Source organism: Nothoprocta perdicaria, unplaced genomic scaffold (genome assembly GCF_003342845.1).
Source record: "Nothoprocta perdicaria isolate Ctin4 unplaced genomic scaffold, notPer1 scaffold_419, whole genome shotgun sequence".
Classification (NCBI taxonomy): domain Eukaryota; kingdom Metazoa; phylum Chordata; class Aves; order Tinamiformes; family Tinamidae; genus Nothoprocta; species Nothoprocta perdicaria.
In genome coordinates this window covers 158,107-177,289 of record NW_020455665.1, presented here as the reverse complement: position 1 = coordinate 177,289, position 19,183 = coordinate 158,107, and the positions used below count along the sequence as shown (strand labels likewise).

Sequence of the window (19,183 nt, the reverse complement as noted above, 5' to 3'; positions counted from 1 at the left end):
GGGGGGCGGCGGGGCCGCACGGCGGCGGCGGCGGGCGCTGATCCGCTCCCTTGCAGGCGGCCTGGGCGCCCTGGGCCCCGGCGCGCGGCGGGAAGCAGCCGCCAAGGTGGTGACGTGGTGAGTGGCGGCGGCGCCGCGGCCCCCCAGCGCGGCCCCCCGTCACCGGCGCCCCTCTGCATTGCAGGCATGGGCACGTGGCCGCCTATGAGCACAGCGGGCGGCAGCGGGTGAGCGCGGGGCCCCCTGGCCGCTACCCCGACCCGCCCCGGCTGCCCGCGCCCCCTCACGGGCCCTTCCCTGCCCTAGGAAGACGCRGCGCGGGAGGTGGCGGGAGGCACCGGAGCAGCCCCCGGAGCGGCCGCCGGAGGTGCGTGTGAGCGCAGGGCTGCGGCCCCGGCTCCGAGCGAGCGGACTTAYGGGGAGTAGAGTGGGTGAAAGCGGGGCAGAGTCCCGGGGAGGCTGCTGGGCCCCAGGGCAAGCTCGCCATTAATCGATCAGTTAACAAATTTATCAATTAACGGATCAATCCATCAGCATGGCCTGAAAGGTGCCGCCTCTCAGCACCCGTCTCGTTGCAGATGCTGCTGCCGGCGGTCCCAGCTGCGCGCCGCYCTGGTCCGAGTACCTGCGGGAGCCGCTGCACCCCCGCAGCGTCCTGCTGCTGCGGCACTTCAACCACGATGGGTGCGCAGGCCGGGCCGGGAGCCTCCAGGAGCCGCCGCCGCGGGAGCCAGCGCTGCCGGAGCCGCCACCGCTCTCCTCTGCTCCGCAGGGCCGCCGGGCGCCTCCGGGCCTTCGGGCAGGGCGAGAGGCTGCTGCAGGACGCGGCRTGTCTGGAGGAGCTGGACGACCGGCTGCATTTCTTCGTGGAGGAGTGTGACTATTTGCAGGTTGGGYGGCTGCTGTTTTCTGACAGGAAAGCTGCTGGGTTAGGCTAGAGCTTAAGTGCTGCCCTGTTGTTGCAGGGGTTTCAAGTGCTGTGCGACCTGCACGATGGCTTTTCAGGGGTGGGAGCCAAGGTGACGGAACTGCTCCACGATGAGTATTCTCGAAAGGGAATCCTGACCTGGGGCCTGACTCCAGTCATTCAGAGGACAGAGGTAAGCAAAGTAAAAGACCAAGCCTCTGTGCAGTGCTCCTGCCTCTCCCAAGCTCGAGTGGTTCTTGCTTGCAGCTGTTAATATTCAGATTGTTTCTCTTTATAGGTGTTGGAAAAGGATTTCTACAGACTGATGAACACAGCCCTGGCCATCGTCCATCTCTCCAGCCAGAGCTCGCTCTTTTGCCCCTTGACACTCAACAGCAGTCTAGGGCTGAAGCCAGAGCCTCCCATCACATTTCCCTATATCAACTATGATGTATGTAGTACGTGCCAGTAGAGCTAGAAGCACCACAGACTGCAGTGGCTTTCAGCATTGGGCTTGAGCTTTGCCATGCTGCAAGGCTCCTGCAGCTGTGAATASCCGTTGAAGCTGTTGAACATTGGCGCTGTCCCCTTTTCCCTTGTCTCCCCCCTAGGCCTCGCTCGCCTACCACAGCAGCGCCATCCTGGCAGCTGCCCTCGACACCCTCACGGCTCCCTATCGCCTCTCTGCCTCCCCCTGCTCCATGCTGCACCTCGCTGAAGCRCTCAACTTCTCCGGGCGGAAGGTGAGCGCTTGGAGCAGAGCAACCTCCCTCCCCGCGCCCCTGCGCCCCTGCCGCTCTGAGGACGAGGTGGGGATGCAAGCGCGACCGTCCCGGGCCGTCATGGAGCCCTGTCTGGCTGCAGGTTGTGGCTGCACAGGCCGCTCTGCCCTTTCCTGTTGTGCACGGCCGCTCGCTCCGGGACACTTTGCRCGCCCAGCAGCAGGCCCTGCCCTGGAAGCCCCTGTCTTCAGGCGGAGAGCAACAGGTCAGCCGCTGTTTTGCTCAGTCTGTTGTGCTAAGAGGAATTTGCAAAGAAAAGCCTAGCAGGTAATCAGCCTTTGAACCCTACTTTTCCCTTCAGAGCTCCGGCTCTTCTGACCATTATGATTTCTTAACAATCATTTTGGAATTCCAGCCACAATCCTTGTATTAAACGCAGKCAGATGGGTATTTGGGAAAAAAAAGTGATTTTACTTGCTCCTGGTTTTATCGCAAAACAGCTCTCCAGCAGGCGAGTTAGCAGCATGTTCCTCCTCATGCAGTTCCTGCCCCTCTCTCTGGCAGCTGTCCAGGAAAGGGGCCTGCTTCCGCACTCCAGGCGAGTGAGACAGAGGAGGAGATTCTACAGCTTTACCTGCAAACAGCATTTCCTGGGGCATTCAGGTGGGCAACTTTTTTTTTTTTTTTTTGCAACTTCACAGCTACAGAAGCTGGAAAAGTTACCTAAAATCCACTCTTCCGTCTTCCTTACAGCACATCACACGTGCTCGAGCAGCCCTGTCCTACCTTACCTCCATATCCACAGTTTTTCTCCTCTCTCCTAACCAAACAAGGCCTCATTGTGGAGGAACCTCTCCGCTCTTCCTCCACAGGTAACGTGCGCCTCTTAAGCTTAGCTTGGCAAAAAAAAAAAACGCTCACGTGGGGGAGAAGGGTCTAAGGCGGGTGTTTCTCCCCCTAGCTGTTGAAAGCATCCCCGTTGTCACGGCACTGCAGTCTGCGCCTGTTCTGCACACAGTCCTGCATGGTTTATACAAGGAGCTGCRCAGGTTGGACACGCGGCGCTGGGCCGGCTTCTTTGCCGCAGGAGTTGAAGAGGAGGATTTTCGGGAGGCCCTCCACGACCTCAGAACTCTAGCAGATTGCTATAAAACACATTTTGAAGACGATGAATCTGAAGATGAAACAGATTCAGACTAACTCGTGTTTATTACGGGAGTGGAAAGAGCAAGATGAAGCTTGCTTTTGAAATAAAGGGAATGGTTTTGAAGATGGGGCCCACTGCTACTTTCATTTCAACAAAATCCTTYTAAAGAGTGGCCCAAGCCAGCTAGTTGTAGCTCTGTTATAAAGGAAAGAAGCTTCTCCTTAAAAGATATTCACATCTGTTTCTGTATAACTTTTTTTCTGCTTGTTTTTTACTTTGCAACCAACTGAACTTGCTTTACAGTGCTAGGAGGAGACTGCACAATAAATACAGGTTTCAGGTTGCAACTTTTCCCCACACACAACATGAGAGAAACTTGCAAAAACACACATCTTGGCTCCACCTGAAAASAGACATCTTATTATACAATATTTACATGTTCTCCATTGCATGCACTGCAAAAGGCTGCTTGGTCAAGCTCAGGGTCCCCAAGTCTCACTTCTGTAACTTAAAGTTCCCCGGATAGCACGTTTMCTCTTACAACTTGCTTCAATGCTCTAGTTCAAAACAGATTTAGAACTGCAGCTTGTCACAAGTATTTCAGGAAGGTGAAGCAGAAAAGGTGCTGTGTGACCGAGTCTGACCGAGGGAGTCAGTAGCTTATCAGGACAGAAGAACCTTAGTCATCTGGTTCTTCCTCAGAGAGCAGGAGATCTTTATCTGACAGCTGGTCTGTGTTGCTAGTACTAGTTGCATCTTCCTCATCTTCAGAGCTTCCATCGCAAGACGTATGGAACAGCTTCATGAGCTCTCTGAACCTGTGGGATACCTGGAGGGCAGAGGAAACTGAAATGAATCGGGGACTAAAAGATGCTGCAAAAGGAAATTATCCCAGTATGACACTGGCGGGGGTGGAGGGCGAACCCTCCTATCATGAGGAGAATGGGAAACTCGAGAGCCAGCGTTGTGCTGGATCAGCCAAAGTGGCCATGGCCACAGCAGGGCTGGAGCCGTCTCGGCTCTCCGAAAGGTGACAAAGCCTCTTACCTCGCTAGCCGTTTTGTTGCCCAGTTTCTGCGAGATGGCGTGGAAGGTTTCCACGTGGGCTCCTTTCTCTTGGCAGGTTGTGAGGATGACTCTGTCAGCCTCCCTGAAAGCAAGAAATTGCTGCTTAAAACACAGAGGGGAAAAACACCACTCTGACAAGCCAGTTTCAGAGAAAAGGTGACTCCCTCACAGAGCAAGCCCCGCTGGCTGGTCCCRCTGCTTCTCCTAAGAGGCAGCTCTAAGCAGAGCTGCAGTTGGTCTGCATTTTTTTTCCTCTTCCCCACCCTGCCCTGCTTTCTGTAGAAAATAAACCTGTTTCCTCCCCATTCTGAAGTATTAAAACAACTACACTGCCACAAGCATCTTCTGTCACCAAAGGCAGTGCCAAATAACATGCTGAAGTGCTGCGGAGGTCCACAAACCTGGTCCAGAGGACAACTTTCTCCCCAGTAGAGCTGACTTTGCTGTTCTTGGCACACACGGTGGCTTCGGTGACGCGCTGCTGCTGCTGCTCCTCTTCCCTTTGCCCCAAGGAGGCTCCCTGCACTGGGCACTCCAGCTCCTCGGAGCGCTCGTGTACCTGGCAATAGTCCTTYGTGTCCAACCTGACTCTGCTCTCCGGAGAGCCTCCAGTGCAGCMCATAGCACCTGCTTCCGACAGGACRACRGGGGCAGCAGGGGACTGGAAGCAGCAGCTCTTGCCCGTCGCTGCTTTTCTACCTGGGGGAACCCAGCTCTGCTGTTCTTTCCCTTCCGAAGGCAAAGGCGGTCGCTCAGATTCTCTCACGCCTAACTTTGAAGTGTGGCCAAAGACAGTAAGCTCCTCTGAGGAGCTGGAATGAAGCCCTTCAGTCTGATATAAACTACTTCCAGAAGATGAGCTGAGTCCTGTTAAATCTTTTCCCGCAGCAGAAGACGACAGCGGACCTGCCCCCAGCCCAAGGGAAGTGTCTGCATCTCCCCGGCGCAGCTGGTTTAGTCCCTCACTGTCCCCTCCCACAGTGCAAGAGCCATCTTTGGTTTCTTGAGGTAGTTTTAGAGTAGCTTTTTGTCGGTCTGGCCACTCTCGGCCAGCGGTGCAAGAGTGGATCTCCTTTGCAGCACTCACACCAGCAGCGGCACCTCCTTCCCAAACGTGGATATCGGGCACCGCAGCTTTTTCGCAAGATGTGTATCTGCAGGAGACGACCCTTCCTTCCAGGGGAGCTCCTGGCAGGAAAACCAAACAAGTTTAAACTAGCTGTTAGTAGGGAAGACCAGGAAGTCCTGGTTTGCTTTCATTTTTTTTAAAAACCAGTCTGGAGATGAATGATGCATCTGTGAGACTTTCACCGACCTGAAACCAGCGTGTCCACTTTCCGTGACACATTTTTTGTTCGGCTCTGGACATCCTCTCCCTCATCTCTGTTCTCSGAGCTCTCTTCCACAACTTCCTTGGATATTCCAGAACTCCTCCCTTCAGGCTGCAGACCTGACTCTTGCTGGRCAAGGCTCACAGCCAGCTCTTGGGAATCTTTGTTTTTATAAAATTTGCCATCACAGACCTGCAAACCAATATACAAACAACTACAGATGTGGTGCCTGTCCAAACTTTACACCTCAGCCTTTGCATCAAAGCTATCCCCTGACCCCAACTAATGCTTCAATTTGCCAACTTACTTGTGTTTATGGGACTCTTTTTTTTTTTTTTTTGTGTGTGTGTGTGTGATTAACAGGCACAATTCTTTTGATATAGTGGCCACCAAGCTTCAAAGAGGGAGACACTATTGGCAGCATTTAGGTTGCTTTTTGATACGTTTTCTTCCCCAACACGTTGTGTTTTGCAGACAGGAGGCCCAAAGCTGGGCAGACCATCGCAACACACAGCGGAACTTCTTGGCATGATTCACCAGGCCACCAACTTGACCTACCCACTAACCTTACTACTGCAATGGCTGCAGGTCCTCCTTTTGCTCTTCTTGAGCTTGAGATCGCTGCTCCCTTCGTGGCAGGAGCACGAACAGTCCTTCATCCCATCTACCCACTCAACCTCCTGGAAAGAGACACACTCCAGCTGCCACATTTGCACTATACACCAAGATGACACTCACTGTCACATAACGCTCTCAACGCCCACACAGAATCAAAGCAGTTGTGCTGCTAGCAAGCAAAGCACAACCAAAATATTTTAATGCCTTTCCTCAAATCCTTTTAGACTGTTCTCATGTCTCTCTGTACATGTACATTTATCCTGCTGGATATGGATTTTGAGTCCTTACATACGGACTAACAAGATATCCCAGGCTYACCTTGTCTGTGTTCTGGCCTCCAATCTCTTTTCTTTTCTTATTTTTTGAGGCCGTGTGCATCTTGGGKGGCTCATCCTCCTCTTCTACATCTGGCAGAGACACTTCTTCAAACCCATCAAACTGAAAGAAAACAAACAAACTGGTTTTATCATGCTGGCTCTTCAGGAGGCATCAAAAATCCCACGGGGAGAATCAAGTGCAGAGCCAGGGCACCACAAGTTCCATCTTGTGAGTATAGATGTAAAAGAATATGAAATACTGCCCCAGCCCACCTGCAGCTATGCCATCCTGCCACCTTCTTCACTCTAGAAATGCAGCCTCACTACAAGTCCTCTAAACTGTGCTATTTCTAGGATCTCTGCTCTTTTCTTTCTTGGCTTGGGGAAACGATTACTCCACCTCATACTCCTTTTCTTCCGTCCAGTTGATCTCCTCAAAGTCTCCCATGCGGCTGGCTGAGGGGCGCAAGTGATCAAAGAAAACGGAGAACTCATCCTGCAAGTGGTCGTGTCCTTTCAACAGTTGCCACATCTGGGTCTTCAGCTGAAAGGGGAAGTCCAGAGGGAATAAAATAAAATAAAGTCAGCGTTTTGTTGCATATTGTCATATTCTTTTGGGGAGGATTACTCAAGGCAAATGGAGCACCAAGGCTCATTAGAACTCCCCTGTGGAAGTACATTGCTACCATTTTACAACTGTTTTAGGATCAATTTCCTCAGCAGAAACTAGAATTTCACCTGCAAGGTGACAAGAACAGGTGAAAGTAGGAAAAATAAAGGCAGATGCACAAAGGCCACAACTGTAAAGCCTCAGGAAGAGGCAGCTTCAACGATCCCCATGTCCTCCAGGGGAAAACAGGCTTGTTACGCACCCCTGGTCTCAGAGAGCAGCGTAAGGGAACAGAGAAAGCGGCCACCTAATTGCCCTCTTGTGACTTCCCGAGCACGGGGGACACCTGGAGGCTGGGTTACCTCCGCAATCTCCTGGGGGAGGCAGTCTGCACAGCTCTGCAGGACCTTGATGATCTTTTGATGGTGGGCAGGATTTTCAGCAAAACAAATTTCCAGCTGCCTGAGAAACTTTCGGCTTTTTTCAAAYGCCTGCTGCTCTTCAAACTGCCCAAAAGAAAAAGATTCACATCTCAGGTCCAAGAATATATTTACAAGCATCTCTAGTTAACTTAAGCTATATATAAAAAAAAAAAAAGTATTACTTATTATTCGATTTTAAGTACTAAAATAGGAGGGTAAGCAAATGATTTACCACCTTTTTCCTTGCCCTAGGAAGAATTATTCCATTTTCTCCCACTCTCACAGCATCTACATTTGTCTGCTTGGTCTCCTCCTTTCTTCTACTTACCAGTCCACATTCCAGTGCTTGCTCTGGCAAAAGAAAGGCAGCAAAATCTGTGAGCAACTGCGGCCACTCGTGCAACAGTTTCTGTAGAGTGGAATAGAGGTCTACAGCTGTTCGTTTGTCAGTGCTTATCTCAAACTCATAGATAACGCGAAGAAAGTCTTCATACTTTCCAGGAACATTCTGCAAGGCTTCCCGCACCTGTAAGGAGCGACAGGCTTTTGTAAGATTATTTAATACTCAGGAAGAAAACCAAGTTAATTCAGTGATCTTCATTCTTGCTACTCGGCATTTGCACCACGCTTTCAATTGTGTTGTGTCAACATAATCACTTCCTTAAGAGCTAAGTGGGGACTGCTCGTAAGATACAGGAACCAAATCTAAGATGATCAAATTCTGAAATTAAAAAGGGCCTCAGTAGCTATGTGAAGAAGAGTTCTTGTCTTCTGCTCTGGCTCACCCGGGTCAGATAGGCTTGTGCAAACGCCAGATCCTTCTGCTCCCGCAGCGGATCTCTCTCCAGAATGTCTTCGTCGTACAAAAGCAGCAGCTTAGAGGTATCTTTGCTGGCACGAGTCCGCCCCCTCTTATTTCTGGTCCTGTGGGAGCTCCGGCTCTTCCCAGGGGCTTTCATGTTCTCTCCTGTGAAGAAGCACAGCATTGGTCGCACACGTGGAGAGAGCACCACTATGCTCAGGCATGTGAAGTGAAATTAAATCTGAATGCAACTTCAGCCCAGTTTTGTCTCTGATGAGGATGTTAGTTCTGTTTCCCCAGGTCTTCAAGACAAAAGAAGCACAAAGAACCTACCTGGGGGCATTCTGTTGGCTTCCACCTGTGGGGCTGTCTTCGTCAACAAGAAGGCAGATTTGGGTTCCTCCGAGAGGTCTCCAGAGATTTCATCATCCTTCTGTGAACTCTCTATTCCTTCCCCTTCCTCCTCCTCTTCCTCCTCTGGCTCAGAGTTCTCTTCCTGAGAATTCTCCTCTTCAGAATCACCTTCCTGGCTTAAACGTCTCTCTGTCGCAAGCCAAGTCAGTTTTTCCATTGTCTCCTTAGAAAGCAACAACCACCACCATATTCGTAGTGTTTGATTTATTGTCTTTCAACAAGTGTGTTTCACAAAACAATTCTCAGTTAAATTCAACAACAACCTCAATTGAGAAAGCCCCCAGCAGAATTCAAGTCTGATTATTTGCAAGATACTCCCTAGCTTGCACTTTGCAGAAGAAAAAGTTACTGGCAATATATATACATATATATATTTTAAAAGTTAGGACTGTTTTTACCTGAAGCTCTGGCACTGAGAGAATAGATTCTTCTGAGGCTGATGACATCTCTTCATCCTCATCTTGTGTAAAATCATCAAAGTCTTCTTCCTCCTCTTCCTCTTGTCCTTCTTTATCTCCTCCGGCTTCAGGGCCGGCTGGCGTTCCAACAGACTGTCCATCCATACTGGATGAATCCTCTGGTTTTCCTAGCGGGCTGCTAAATTCTGCCTCAATATCTGTTGTGTATGAATGATTCTTGGGAGACTCACTGCTCACCTGTGGTCCGGCAACAGCTCCTGCATCCACCTGGGCTTCACTGTGAGGGGGGGACTGCAAATCCTCTCTTTCCTCTTCTCCTTTCTCTTCACCAGAGGGACCCTCTTTTTTAATTTCTTTCAGCTCATTTGGACACGAGCATGCAGCCTCCATGTTGAGCTCCTGGCCCAGATCCAGCATGAACTCCTCCTTCACTTCAGCACAAAGGAGATCCCTCTTCTGTAAGGGATTTACTTCCTTCACAAAATCGCTTGCTTCTTCACGCTCAGTTTTCACYGCTTCATCTGCATCTTCTAAACGAGGCAGCAGGTCCACAGGTAAGGGCTCAGAGGCGTTCTCCTCCGCTGTCTCTACCACTGTCCAGCTACAACAGTCGCTCTGATTTACCTTCTCCTGGCTGCCGTTAGTTGCAGGGGCAGGATTTGCACCACRGTCCTTCTTGGGAGAGATGGCTGAGCAGGAAACGTACAACTCCTGGGGTTCTACCTTGGGCTCAACTATAGGATAGACACTTTTGTTATTTACAGCAGGGCAGGAAGGAGCCAGATTCAGCTGTTCTTCACTTTCAACAACAGATGATGTAGAAAGACCAACAGGGTTGGGAGAAACTATTAATGAAGGGATTGAAGAAGTCACTAGAGGCTGGTTTAATGGACAGGGGAAAGTGGATGGATTTACCAATAAGGTAGTAACTGGAATAGCCTGAGTGCCTCTCCCAACTGCTGTATTTATGGGCTGAATCATATTGCAACCATTGCCAATATTAACCACTTTCACCGTGGTGGCAGGTACAGTGAGAATGACAGGAGATGGCTGAATCAAAGGCGAAGTTTTTATCACGGGGGCAGATTTTGTCCCTTTTTTCTTCTGGTAAACCTTGCGAGCTCCAGGCTTGCGGATTTTGGGTCCAGCCAATGCCGGCAACATGAGTTTGGGCTGGAAAGTTACAGCACTCGGAGACACAAGGGCCTGAGGTACAGCAGCTGGAAAAGATTGTCTGGAGTCAGACGCGGAAGCAGAGAGCACATTTGGAAACTCCAGGCCCTCCCCACTTCCTACCACTGCTGGAACATTCAAAGGCTGCATTCCTGGCACAGTCTGCACCACTGCAGCTGGCTGGATTAACCGAGGAATCTGAACCATAACTTTGCTGGGAGGAGCTTCCGACTGGGATAACTTCACAGTTTTTGGCATGTTCAGAGTGTTGGAAATGGGCTGCAGACAAGGACTTGGTCGAATGAGCACAGGTTTCAGAGCTGAAGACCTTTGCCTTCTCCACGCTCTCCTGGAGAATCGATTGGCAAGGGGCTTCAACGTCAGTACCAACCCCTTGGGCATGAGCAGAGGRTATTTTTCATCGCATTCCGTGTCTGAAGTTTCCTTTTCTGCCCCCACAAAGACAGATTCCGTTTCAGGMGAAGCTGGCATCTCTCTGGCCTCTTCAGCTAACTGCTTCAATTCCCTCTGAATGGAGGGCAAACTTGCCTAAGGAAACAAGAGCTTATTAGTCCAGTCCATAGGTGCTCACTGTCTTCACACAAACGCTGCAAAAGGCAGACAGCAACTTGCTTCTGGAAGTAAAGCAAGAAAGAAAAAAAAAAAAATCACATGCTGGATGAAGAAACATCAGAAACAGTACCTTTAGCCAAAACGGCAGGCGATGCTCTTCTCTCTCCACGGGTGGCTTCCACTCGTGAGGCTGGATCTCCTCACAGCACTTGAACAGGATGGGCAACTGCTTTGTCTTTTTATAGTACTGCACAGAAAAGGAGTGAAAACATGACAGAAAAAGGTCATAAAAAGCACACCTCTTTTTGTATGACCAAACAGACAAATAAATCCAAGAAGTATCAAAAAGTAATCTGAAAGTGTCACTCACTCTGATGATGTTATCGGGGGCTCGATTCATATTGAGGTTCTTGATTCGTACTGTCAGCTGGTGGGCAGTTTTTGTTGGTAGAAGATACTTGCTGATCAGAGGCTTTGGAAAATCTGTCCCTTCAAAATGCTTCAAACCTAAAGCTAATAAACTGAAAGGARAGAGGGACAGGGGAGTGAAAAAAGAAAGGAGTCTTTTAGAGGAGTACTCCAGATTGTCGTTTGGATGTCTTGTTCCACAATACCCTGATGTCCCCAGAGCTTGCAGCCTAGTACTTCTCCAACACCCACTCATTTGTATGTGTTTTAGTCACTAGGTCTAAACACCTACTTGTCCTCTGCCTTGGTGAAKATAATCTTGTCCCGAGGCGGGTTTGCTTTCAAGGAACATATTGGCAGTAGCTCTGGATACATGAAGACTCTCCTTGTTGCCAAAATCCATGCCACTTGCTTTGGCAAACATGGGAATTCATTGGCTGCAAAAAGAATTGGACAAATGAGGAGAGGCACATTCATGGGCAAATGCTGTTTACTACCAATTTGTAAAAACTGTTTCATTTCCTCTATTGCTTTCAATTTGGTCTTCAGAATATGCATATTTCTTATTTTCTCTCTCCAATTTGGACTATCAAAACACACTCCCCTCCACACATCCTTTCCTCCTCAATTCAGCTTATGAAAAGATCTATTTCTTTCAGATAACTTCACCCTTTAACCATCACAAAAAGAAAAAACAGGTTCACAGCACGAGATGGCTCTTGTACTAATGCTTTCCTTCCCTTCAAAAACATACCACTCTTTTTCACGGATTTGCGAGGGCTCCAGTCAACTTGGACTTGGGCATGGAAGTCTTCAATGAGCTGCAGGGCTCCCTTCAAGTTACACGGCTGGAACATGGTCTGAAACTTGGGACTGAATGACTGACGAAGGAGTGTAGAACTGCGAGCAAAGTTACCCAACTCACTCTGCAAACACAGATAAAGACTTTAAAAAAATTGGTCCCGTTCTTTAAGAAAAAAAAAAAAATCTATAAATACATCCATTGGTTGTTAAAATTCACGCAGCTTGTTTTAAGACATATCCTTACCAAAAACATCCTGGTGGTACCAGCCTCTGAACTTAAAGCAGGGTTGGAACTCGCAAGAAGATGGATTTGAGTCAGAAGTTGAACATGCTGAAAGAATAAAATCAGACATACATTTTTTTTTTCTTCTTCAGTAATCTATGAAACTCAAAAGCAGCCTACAGCATAAAGGCAGAAGCACAAGAAGTCTTCCGATTGCCCCCAAAATCAAAGCAAATAAAAAGGTATCTCAACTGCATCAGGAAGAACATTCTTCAAGTAGTGAAGCACTACATGAAAAAAGAATGACAGATTAATGACTTCACAGTCTGAATTTACTCATTGCCGAGACCACCGTCTCCCACAAAAAACAGCAGAGATGCCAAAAGATGAGTTCTGCTTCACAGAAACATATCCCACAGCACTTTCAAACCATGTCTGAAAGAAACACACTGAAGTGCTTGCTGTGCCRTTGTCTTGCCCTCTATTGCAGTATATAGCAAATACTAACTTAATAAGTCTGATAGTATCTATTTTATTACCTGCTGCATTTGTTGCTGGAGCCTCTTTCTTTGCGCACTGTCCAGAACAAGGCTTTGGAGCGGCTTCTCATTTTGAGGTTTGGATTTCTCGATCTCTTGTGTTGGCTTGGTTGAAGACTTCTTCATTCTCAACTGCTCCAGTTGCTCCTTCACTGTCCGGTGTTGCTCATTCAATAAATTCGCCAGAGGCTCTTCAAATCTGTTTGGTATTAAGCAGACAAAATTCTGGTAAGCATATGATTTAATGATTGTTCACCAACAATTATAACATTTTAATATCTGTGATGCACAGTTTAAGAGCCATCACCCCCGCTACTTCAATAGCTTTCTTCCACTTTGAAGAAATAAAACAGTACTTGTAAACACAGCAGGGATATCTCTTATGGATAGCATACAAGGAAGTTTCCTTGCTTTTAGTCTGTAGCTGGTTAAATAACTGTTGCACTCTTCTCTAGTACTGCTCATCTAGACAGAGTGACAAAAACATCCAGCTGTCATTTTAGCTCCTTTCCCAAACAGATACAGCTTGCTCTTGAGCTGATCTGCCCCATAAACAAGGAGACACCGTTCGTGCCAGCTCACTTAACCAAACAACCTTACCGAAGCGCCTGCGGTGTATTGAAATTTGGCCGTGTCTCGGTGATATTATCTTCATCTTCTGGACCTTCATCCTCCATGTTAGAGAAACCCATCTCATCCTGAAACTGATGAGATGGTCCGAGTTGTCAATAAGAGAAAACTCCAGGGGCAATTTAACGCCCTCTTTAGTTCAGAGCTCACCCTGATGCACTACCAATGATCTCAACAAATACTTTCATCTTTTCTAGGGATTTACAGAAGGTCCTATATTAGCTCCTTCCCCCCAAAGCCTACATTGCCATGGTAAAGTCCCTTTCATATATTCATCAATGCACATCTCRGAGGTCCCCCCTTTACAACTTCAGAAATTTTAAACCAAATTTGAGCCATGTCTATTCCTCGGTGCTACCTCCAGCTCACCACTTACCGTCTCAAACAGCTCCTCCATCAGTTCATTCACTTCCTTTTCTGCAAGTAAAATTTAGAAGACATATGAAACCTTYCCATACTCAGCAGTCCCACCATAATGCCAAGTTGTTGACAGAATCTCTTGTAAAATGTAGCCCCCTCTTGCAAACGAAGAGGGCCAGGAAGGAGAGTTAACTGCTCCCGATGGCAGTGCCCCAGAAAATTCCAGTTAACAGACTTAGAGAGAATGTTTTGCTTCCAATATGTAACCCATAAAAAGTAATCAATAATGTTAGTCTAAAGTAAGAGCTAAAATTAGTACACTTTGTAACAGTGACAAGTGATATGCTCTTAAGTCTGCTAACTCAGACTATAATGAATTACGAAAATATAATATACTCAAGTCAGGAGGCAGGCATTCAAKTTTTGACTTGGCTGAATCCTTATGAAAGGCACAGAACAGTCTTAAGTGCTATTCTTCATTCTTTGCTATGGAGTAGAGCTGTCCCTGATAGGATTTAACCAGAGTTCCTGTGCTTTCACAATGAATTACTACTCCTAATTAGTAACTGGAAAACTGGAGCAAAGCAACTGGAGTTCSTAAAGAACTTACTGGTGATTCTCACAGCACGATCATTTCTGAAGTCTTCTGTATCTGGTTCATCCAGATCTTCCAGGAARTTGTATTCAGGGTCATCATCATCATCTGCTTCATCTAATAAGAAATACATTGTGTAGTGTCATTTCCCTGCACCGCTAAGACCAGAAGTCTCTAAGACCAGAAGAATCTGTTCCTTTTTATAGAAGCACCATCAAGAGCACCTTTTTACTTTTAGACTACTTTTAGAAAGAGTGAATTCTTATTAATCCAATTTGTGCTTTGCATAGGTAAACAGCGAGCAAAAGGAATTCAAGCCCCCAAAATATTTTCTTGTTTCTCACAGAAGAACAAAATGTTTTTTCTACTTAAACAAGTCTTCACAGGAGGATACTACACTGACAGTCAAACTCATGACAAAGCACAAGAGCAAGGGCAGAAACCCACTCTAATCTTCATTATGGTTGCAAGTAATTGCACGTGCAGTCTAATAAAGTCAAAATGAGTCACGCAAAGTAAAAAATACCCCACAAACATCCCCATGAAAGGTGAAGAAAGCTCATAACGAACAAGCACATCCATATCACTAAACATGGTAACAAATGCCAAAGAGAATACCACGTGTAAACGAAAAGGCTCAAACGCTCCTGGCTTTCAACACAGATGTCAAATCCAATGAACACCAAAAACCTGTCATGTACCTTCATTCTCCACATCATCATTCATGAGTCCTCCAAGCCACCGTTTCCATTCTTCGTCATCTGCGGTGTTGGGGTCGTACATATCCGGCGTAATATCTGGGGCGCGGAGCTCGGCCTCCAGCTGACCAAGAGGGACATCCTTGAGCGGCCTCTTTGAGCGCGTCCGGAAGGCAATGAGGCTGTCTTCCAGAGACTGAAAGAGAAAGGAAAAGTACAGGAGAATTACATTTTTTTCCACTTACATTTTTTTCCCCACTATTCTTCCAGCTTCTTTGACAGGAGGTTTTTCAGTCTGGCCAAAAATCCAAGACTAAAGACACACTACTACTACACACACTACTGCAGTGTCCCCAAATACGTTACCTGGTAGGAATCCATGCATACTGGGCTTGAAGCCAGTTCCTCATCCACCGCGTGCAGTTTCTCCATGAACGTGCTGTCTTTGCTTTGCTTTGGTTTAGGAGGTGGCGGAGGACCCATGGGAACTACTTCAGCACTAATATGTCTAGCAAYGGGTGGAGTGACCTTCTCCGTCTATTTAAAAAGACCTTTGTGTTAAAAGGTTTTATTTAGAACATAAATTTCCAAGGACAAGATAAGTAGACAAGATTTTTCTCTCCATTTGACCTGACTCTGGCACAGTACACAGTTACTTTCTCATTCCTGTCTGTTGATACTCAGACACTTTCTGCTCTTATCACATTGCCCATAAGGCTTCCAGTGAGCTGACAGTGTGCCCAGACACCACAAATATCTTTATGCTTTCAACAAGAGTACCATCTTCTTGAGCCTAACATTGCTTTTAACTAAGACTAAGCTCTTCCTGCCAAGGTTGTGCCTAATTGCTTATACAGGAACTATCACAACGTGACCCCAAATCCATGTAACACCATAACATTAATCTATTTTCCCCCCTCGTTAGTCATTTAAGAACAATAAATGCAGTTTCCTAAGAAAGCAAGAAGTCCACTTGAAGTTTACCTCACAGTGTGTCCCTCCCTCTTCATCAGAGGATCGTCTGGTCCTAGACCGCTTTGCTCCCCGGGGAGAAGAGGCAGTGCTCTCTACATCACTTTCCAATAAGCTCTGTAGGGCCACAGAGAAGTACAAGCCAATCAAACCACTCTGGAGAAGCGCACAGACAACTCCTCAATGAGGAGGCCGCATCTCCAAACGAGTTACACTTACCTCTTCTGCAGTCTCATCCTCATCCTCGTCTTCAGGCTGGTATTCCTCATCAGATGAATCATCTTCCTCAAGAGGAATGTCCACAAACTGAGGGGGCTGCAAAGGACCAGAAAAGAGAGGAGGTTTTCACAGGAGAGCTCTGCACTAGAGAATTACGAAGCAAGGTACAAGCCTGGTACGCCCTTCCAAAGGTTGCCCCGCTCAACAGGACACCTCTAGCGCCTTCTCCACTTTCCCAGGATTTTTTCAGCTTACCTTTACCTCATTTGCCTTCTTGATTGGAGAAATATTCCACGTTGGAATCACCTAAAGATAGCAAAATACATATTAGCTGTCTCCAAAAAGCGTGACCACAGTCTTGAAATGAAGGATTGCTTGAGCTTGGGATCCTACTTTCTAAAATAATCAAGACTTTAAACAACTGCAGCTGTGTTGGGCAGGGGCGGGGGAAGGACCATAACAGTAAAAGGAGATACGTACCACTCCTTTCTCCACAACTTCCTTCAGCTTGGATCGGGTCATTTTGGGTTCCTGAGAGTTTAAAAGAGAAAAGTACAACCTGTTTAGCTGTTTAATTGCAACCTTCYCCCCACAAATTGTTCACTAGAATAATCCTCTTTTTTTTAAAAGCTCGTTATCCTTTAGAATAGATGGAMAATAAACCTTGATAGTTCTGTTTAACTATTAACATTCACACATAGATGCACGTGCAGGTAAGTTATGATGCTACCTGTTACTTCCCTGTGAAATCATGGGATGCACAGGGCATACAGACTGACAAAGGTAGTCAGTCACACATTTAGATAAACAGAAAAAGCTTCTACTTACAAACAAAGGTATATCCTCTGTCTCGCTGATAGCTGCTTTCATCATGGCAACCACATGCTCATTTGTGATCACCTCCTGCAGGAGCATAAGTCTTTTTTTAATAGCATCCTTCATATTCGGGTTAATTAAGATTGAAATAAACTAGCTGCAAATGCAATCAAGCACTACCCTACATATTAGACTAAAGTCGAGGTCACACTTTCTTAAACAAATAGCTGCCCGATTTTCCGCTCCTTTTCACAGTCCCACTACACTCACATGCAGGATGTTTCGCACGTTGACGACTGTCAGGTTGTGCTGTTTAGCACCGTCTTCTAAGGTGCGATCAAGGGTGTCATCTAGCTTGATGTCACAAGACAAAGACCCTTCCTCTTCTTGACTTTTTCCTTCTCTTTTCCGCTTGGTTGCCTTCCTCTTCCTCTTTCTCCTTTCAATATCCTCTCCATCCTGCTCCTCTGGAAATTAACAATAAAATTTGACAGTTTAAGTAGAAAATAASAATAAAAGGACAATAAGGTATATAATATCTGAAAAATTGCAGAGATCCGTTCCAGCATGTATTATTTGGATGCTGAAAGCTTACTTAGCCACTGTGGCACTGAACACAAGATCAAAACTTCCGAAGTTCTTGTGCTCACGGTGTAGACRCTTTTGAGTTCCACAGCAACTGCATTAAAGGCCCTGGTCTGCTCCCCGCACTGAGCTTTTAACATAAGCAATCCCCTACTCTCCTCCTCAGTCTCCTGGGTCACTCACCAGCCCTGCTGTTCTTTGGTGGCTTCGTGACAGCAGCATTTCTAACCGCTGGCTGCAAGGAAGGACGCAGCGGGGACTCCTGCGCTGCGGGATGGCTCTCGGTCACATACGGATCTCTCTGCAAAACTATTTCCTCTTCTGCTTCATGCTGAGGAGTTTGTCCTGTAAACAGTATGTATTAGGTTTCAGTCAATGTAATTGTAATGAAAAAAATAAAAATTAAAGCRTGGCCACATTCTCTGTTGGATAAACAGAATTGCAACCACAGAAAGGAACAGCTAGGGGCAGGCATGCCGTTATTTGCCACCATAACAGCACACCTGACAGCAACTTTAGGGAGTAAAATCACGACCATCTTAGGCTAACTTAAGCACTGTTCAAATCAGAGGTAAGCCAAAAGGAACAAGAACTGGTGCTTCCTTTGTGCGGACACAGCTACGAGCAGGAAGGCAGAACAAACCCAGCGGCACAGGAGCCCCCTGAACTGCCCCCCACGCTTTTGGGCCACAGTAATCCCAAAACTCACTGCCACAGAGATGAAAATGAGGAGAAGAAAACAAGAACCGAGGACAGGGAACAGGCACCTCTTTCRGTAGCATTAGAGGAGACTGGACCTAGAAATCTGGCATCATTTTGCTCACAAACCCTCCTGCCTTTCTCRCAAGCTCCCTTAGAACAGCTTCACCACCTAAAATCTCTGTGTTAAATATTTACCTAGGCTTTTTACATCAGCAGCTCCAAAATACCTCCCAGTTTGTAATTTTTGTTAACATAAACAGGCTCTGGACTGTGTCAGATTCCCATCCAAGTGCCATTCTAAATAATTCTGCCGAGAATTTGGAAGGGACGTGTCTGCAGAATTCTGCAAACAAGATCTGGGRGGAAAATAAAGCCACCTGCACTTGCAGGAGCAGAGACACACCACGAGCGAAGCATTTCCTTTCAAAACTGTCCCAAATCCAAGCCTGTGTTTGCAAGAGCTCGTCCAAAGGCCAGGCAGCAGCACGATACCTCACCCGAGGCCACATTAGAAGCGGATCAACTAAAAAGTTGTTATTGAGACCGATCTCCCCACAGGGCCCATGGATGATGGAACACTGCTACAAGGAGGAAAACAGAGTTTTGAGGTGGAAGCAAAGAGGGGAACGGGCAGCCAAGGGCTGCTCGGCCCTCCCTCGGGCTTTACCATCGTCTGCTGCCTCCGGTGGCGCGAGCGCCTCGGGAGCCGGCCGGGCCGCCGGCCTCTTGCCGCCCTTGGGGAGGGTCTCGGCGGGCTCCCGCCGCGGGCGGGCTCCGGGCGGCTCGGCCGCGGGCGGCTCCTCCTCCTCCTCCTCCTCCTCCTCGGCGCCGCTGGGCTCCTGCGCGGCCGCCGCCGCCTTCCTCTTCTTGCAGGGCAGCATCTTCAGCGACATCCCGCCGGCGGCGGCAGCGCGGCTCGGGCCTGCGGGAGAGCAGCGGCCGCTGAGGCGGAGCGGGAGCGAGGGCGGCCGCTTCCCCCCTCGGCTGCGAGGAAGCGGAAGCGCCGCGCGGGCCGGCGCACGCGCCGCCATGTTGGCGGCCTCACAGCGCCGCCATCACCGAGTGGCGCCGCCATCTTGGCGCGTAGCGTCCCCCCGCCTCCCCCCGCC

The 19,183-nt window shown here is 48.0% G+C and overlaps 2 protein-coding genes across 2 annotated transcripts in view; one reads left to right on the top strand and one right to left on the bottom strand.

Annotated features, from left to right (window-relative positions):
- LOC112952978 (protein misato homolog 1-like) overlaps nt 1-2,901 on the top strand; it is a 5,599-nt gene extending 2,698 nt beyond the window's left edge. The window contains exons 7-17 of the mRNA XM_026045958.1: nt 57-117; nt 185-367; nt 562-684; nt 773-890; nt 966-1,100; nt 1,206-1,358; nt 1,519-1,650; nt 1,772-1,956; nt 2,194-2,292; nt 2,383-2,501; nt 2,591-2,901. Coding sequence (XP_025901743.1) covers nt 57-117; nt 185-367; nt 562-684; nt 773-890; nt 966-1,100; nt 1,206-1,358; nt 1,519-1,650; nt 1,772-1,956; nt 2,194-2,292; nt 2,383-2,501; nt 2,591-2,829 — 1,547 coding nt within the window. The 3' untranslated portion in view covers nt 2,830-2,901. The remainder of the gene's footprint in view (nt 1-56; nt 118-184; nt 368-561; nt 685-772; nt 891-965; nt 1,101-1,205; nt 1,359-1,518; nt 1,651-1,771; nt 1,957-2,193; nt 2,293-2,382; nt 2,502-2,590) is intronic.
- A 186-nt stretch (nt 2,902-3,087) lies between these two features.
- On the bottom strand, nt 3,088-18,790 carry LOC112952972 (GON-4-like protein). The gene is made up of 31 exons (XM_026045951.1): nt 18,742-18,790; nt 17,556-17,717; nt 17,058-17,254; nt 16,800-16,874; nt 16,452-16,502; nt 16,227-16,277; nt 15,972-16,067; nt 15,765-15,869; nt 15,147-15,317; nt 14,784-14,976; nt 14,098-14,199; nt 13,504-13,544; nt 13,098-13,201; nt 12,498-12,696; nt 11,980-12,066; nt 11,686-11,857; nt 11,224-11,368; nt 10,894-11,044; nt 10,654-10,770; nt 8,757-10,499; nt 8,278-8,521; nt 7,928-8,109; nt 7,471-7,668; nt 7,083-7,226; nt 6,511-6,654; nt 6,112-6,231; nt 5,742-5,855; nt 5,160-5,367; nt 4,246-5,032; nt 3,824-3,926; nt 3,088-3,605 (listed from the first exon to the last, which is right to left on the bottom strand). The coding sequence occupies exons 4-31, from the start codon at nt 16,842-16,844 to the stop codon at nt 3,456-3,458; spliced, it is 5,967 nt and encodes a 1,988-aa protein (XP_025901736.1). The 5' UTR covers nt 16,845-16,874; nt 17,058-17,254; nt 17,556-17,717; nt 18,742-18,790; the 3' UTR covers nt 3,088-3,455.
- Nucleotides 18,791-19,183: the final 393 nt, after the last annotated feature.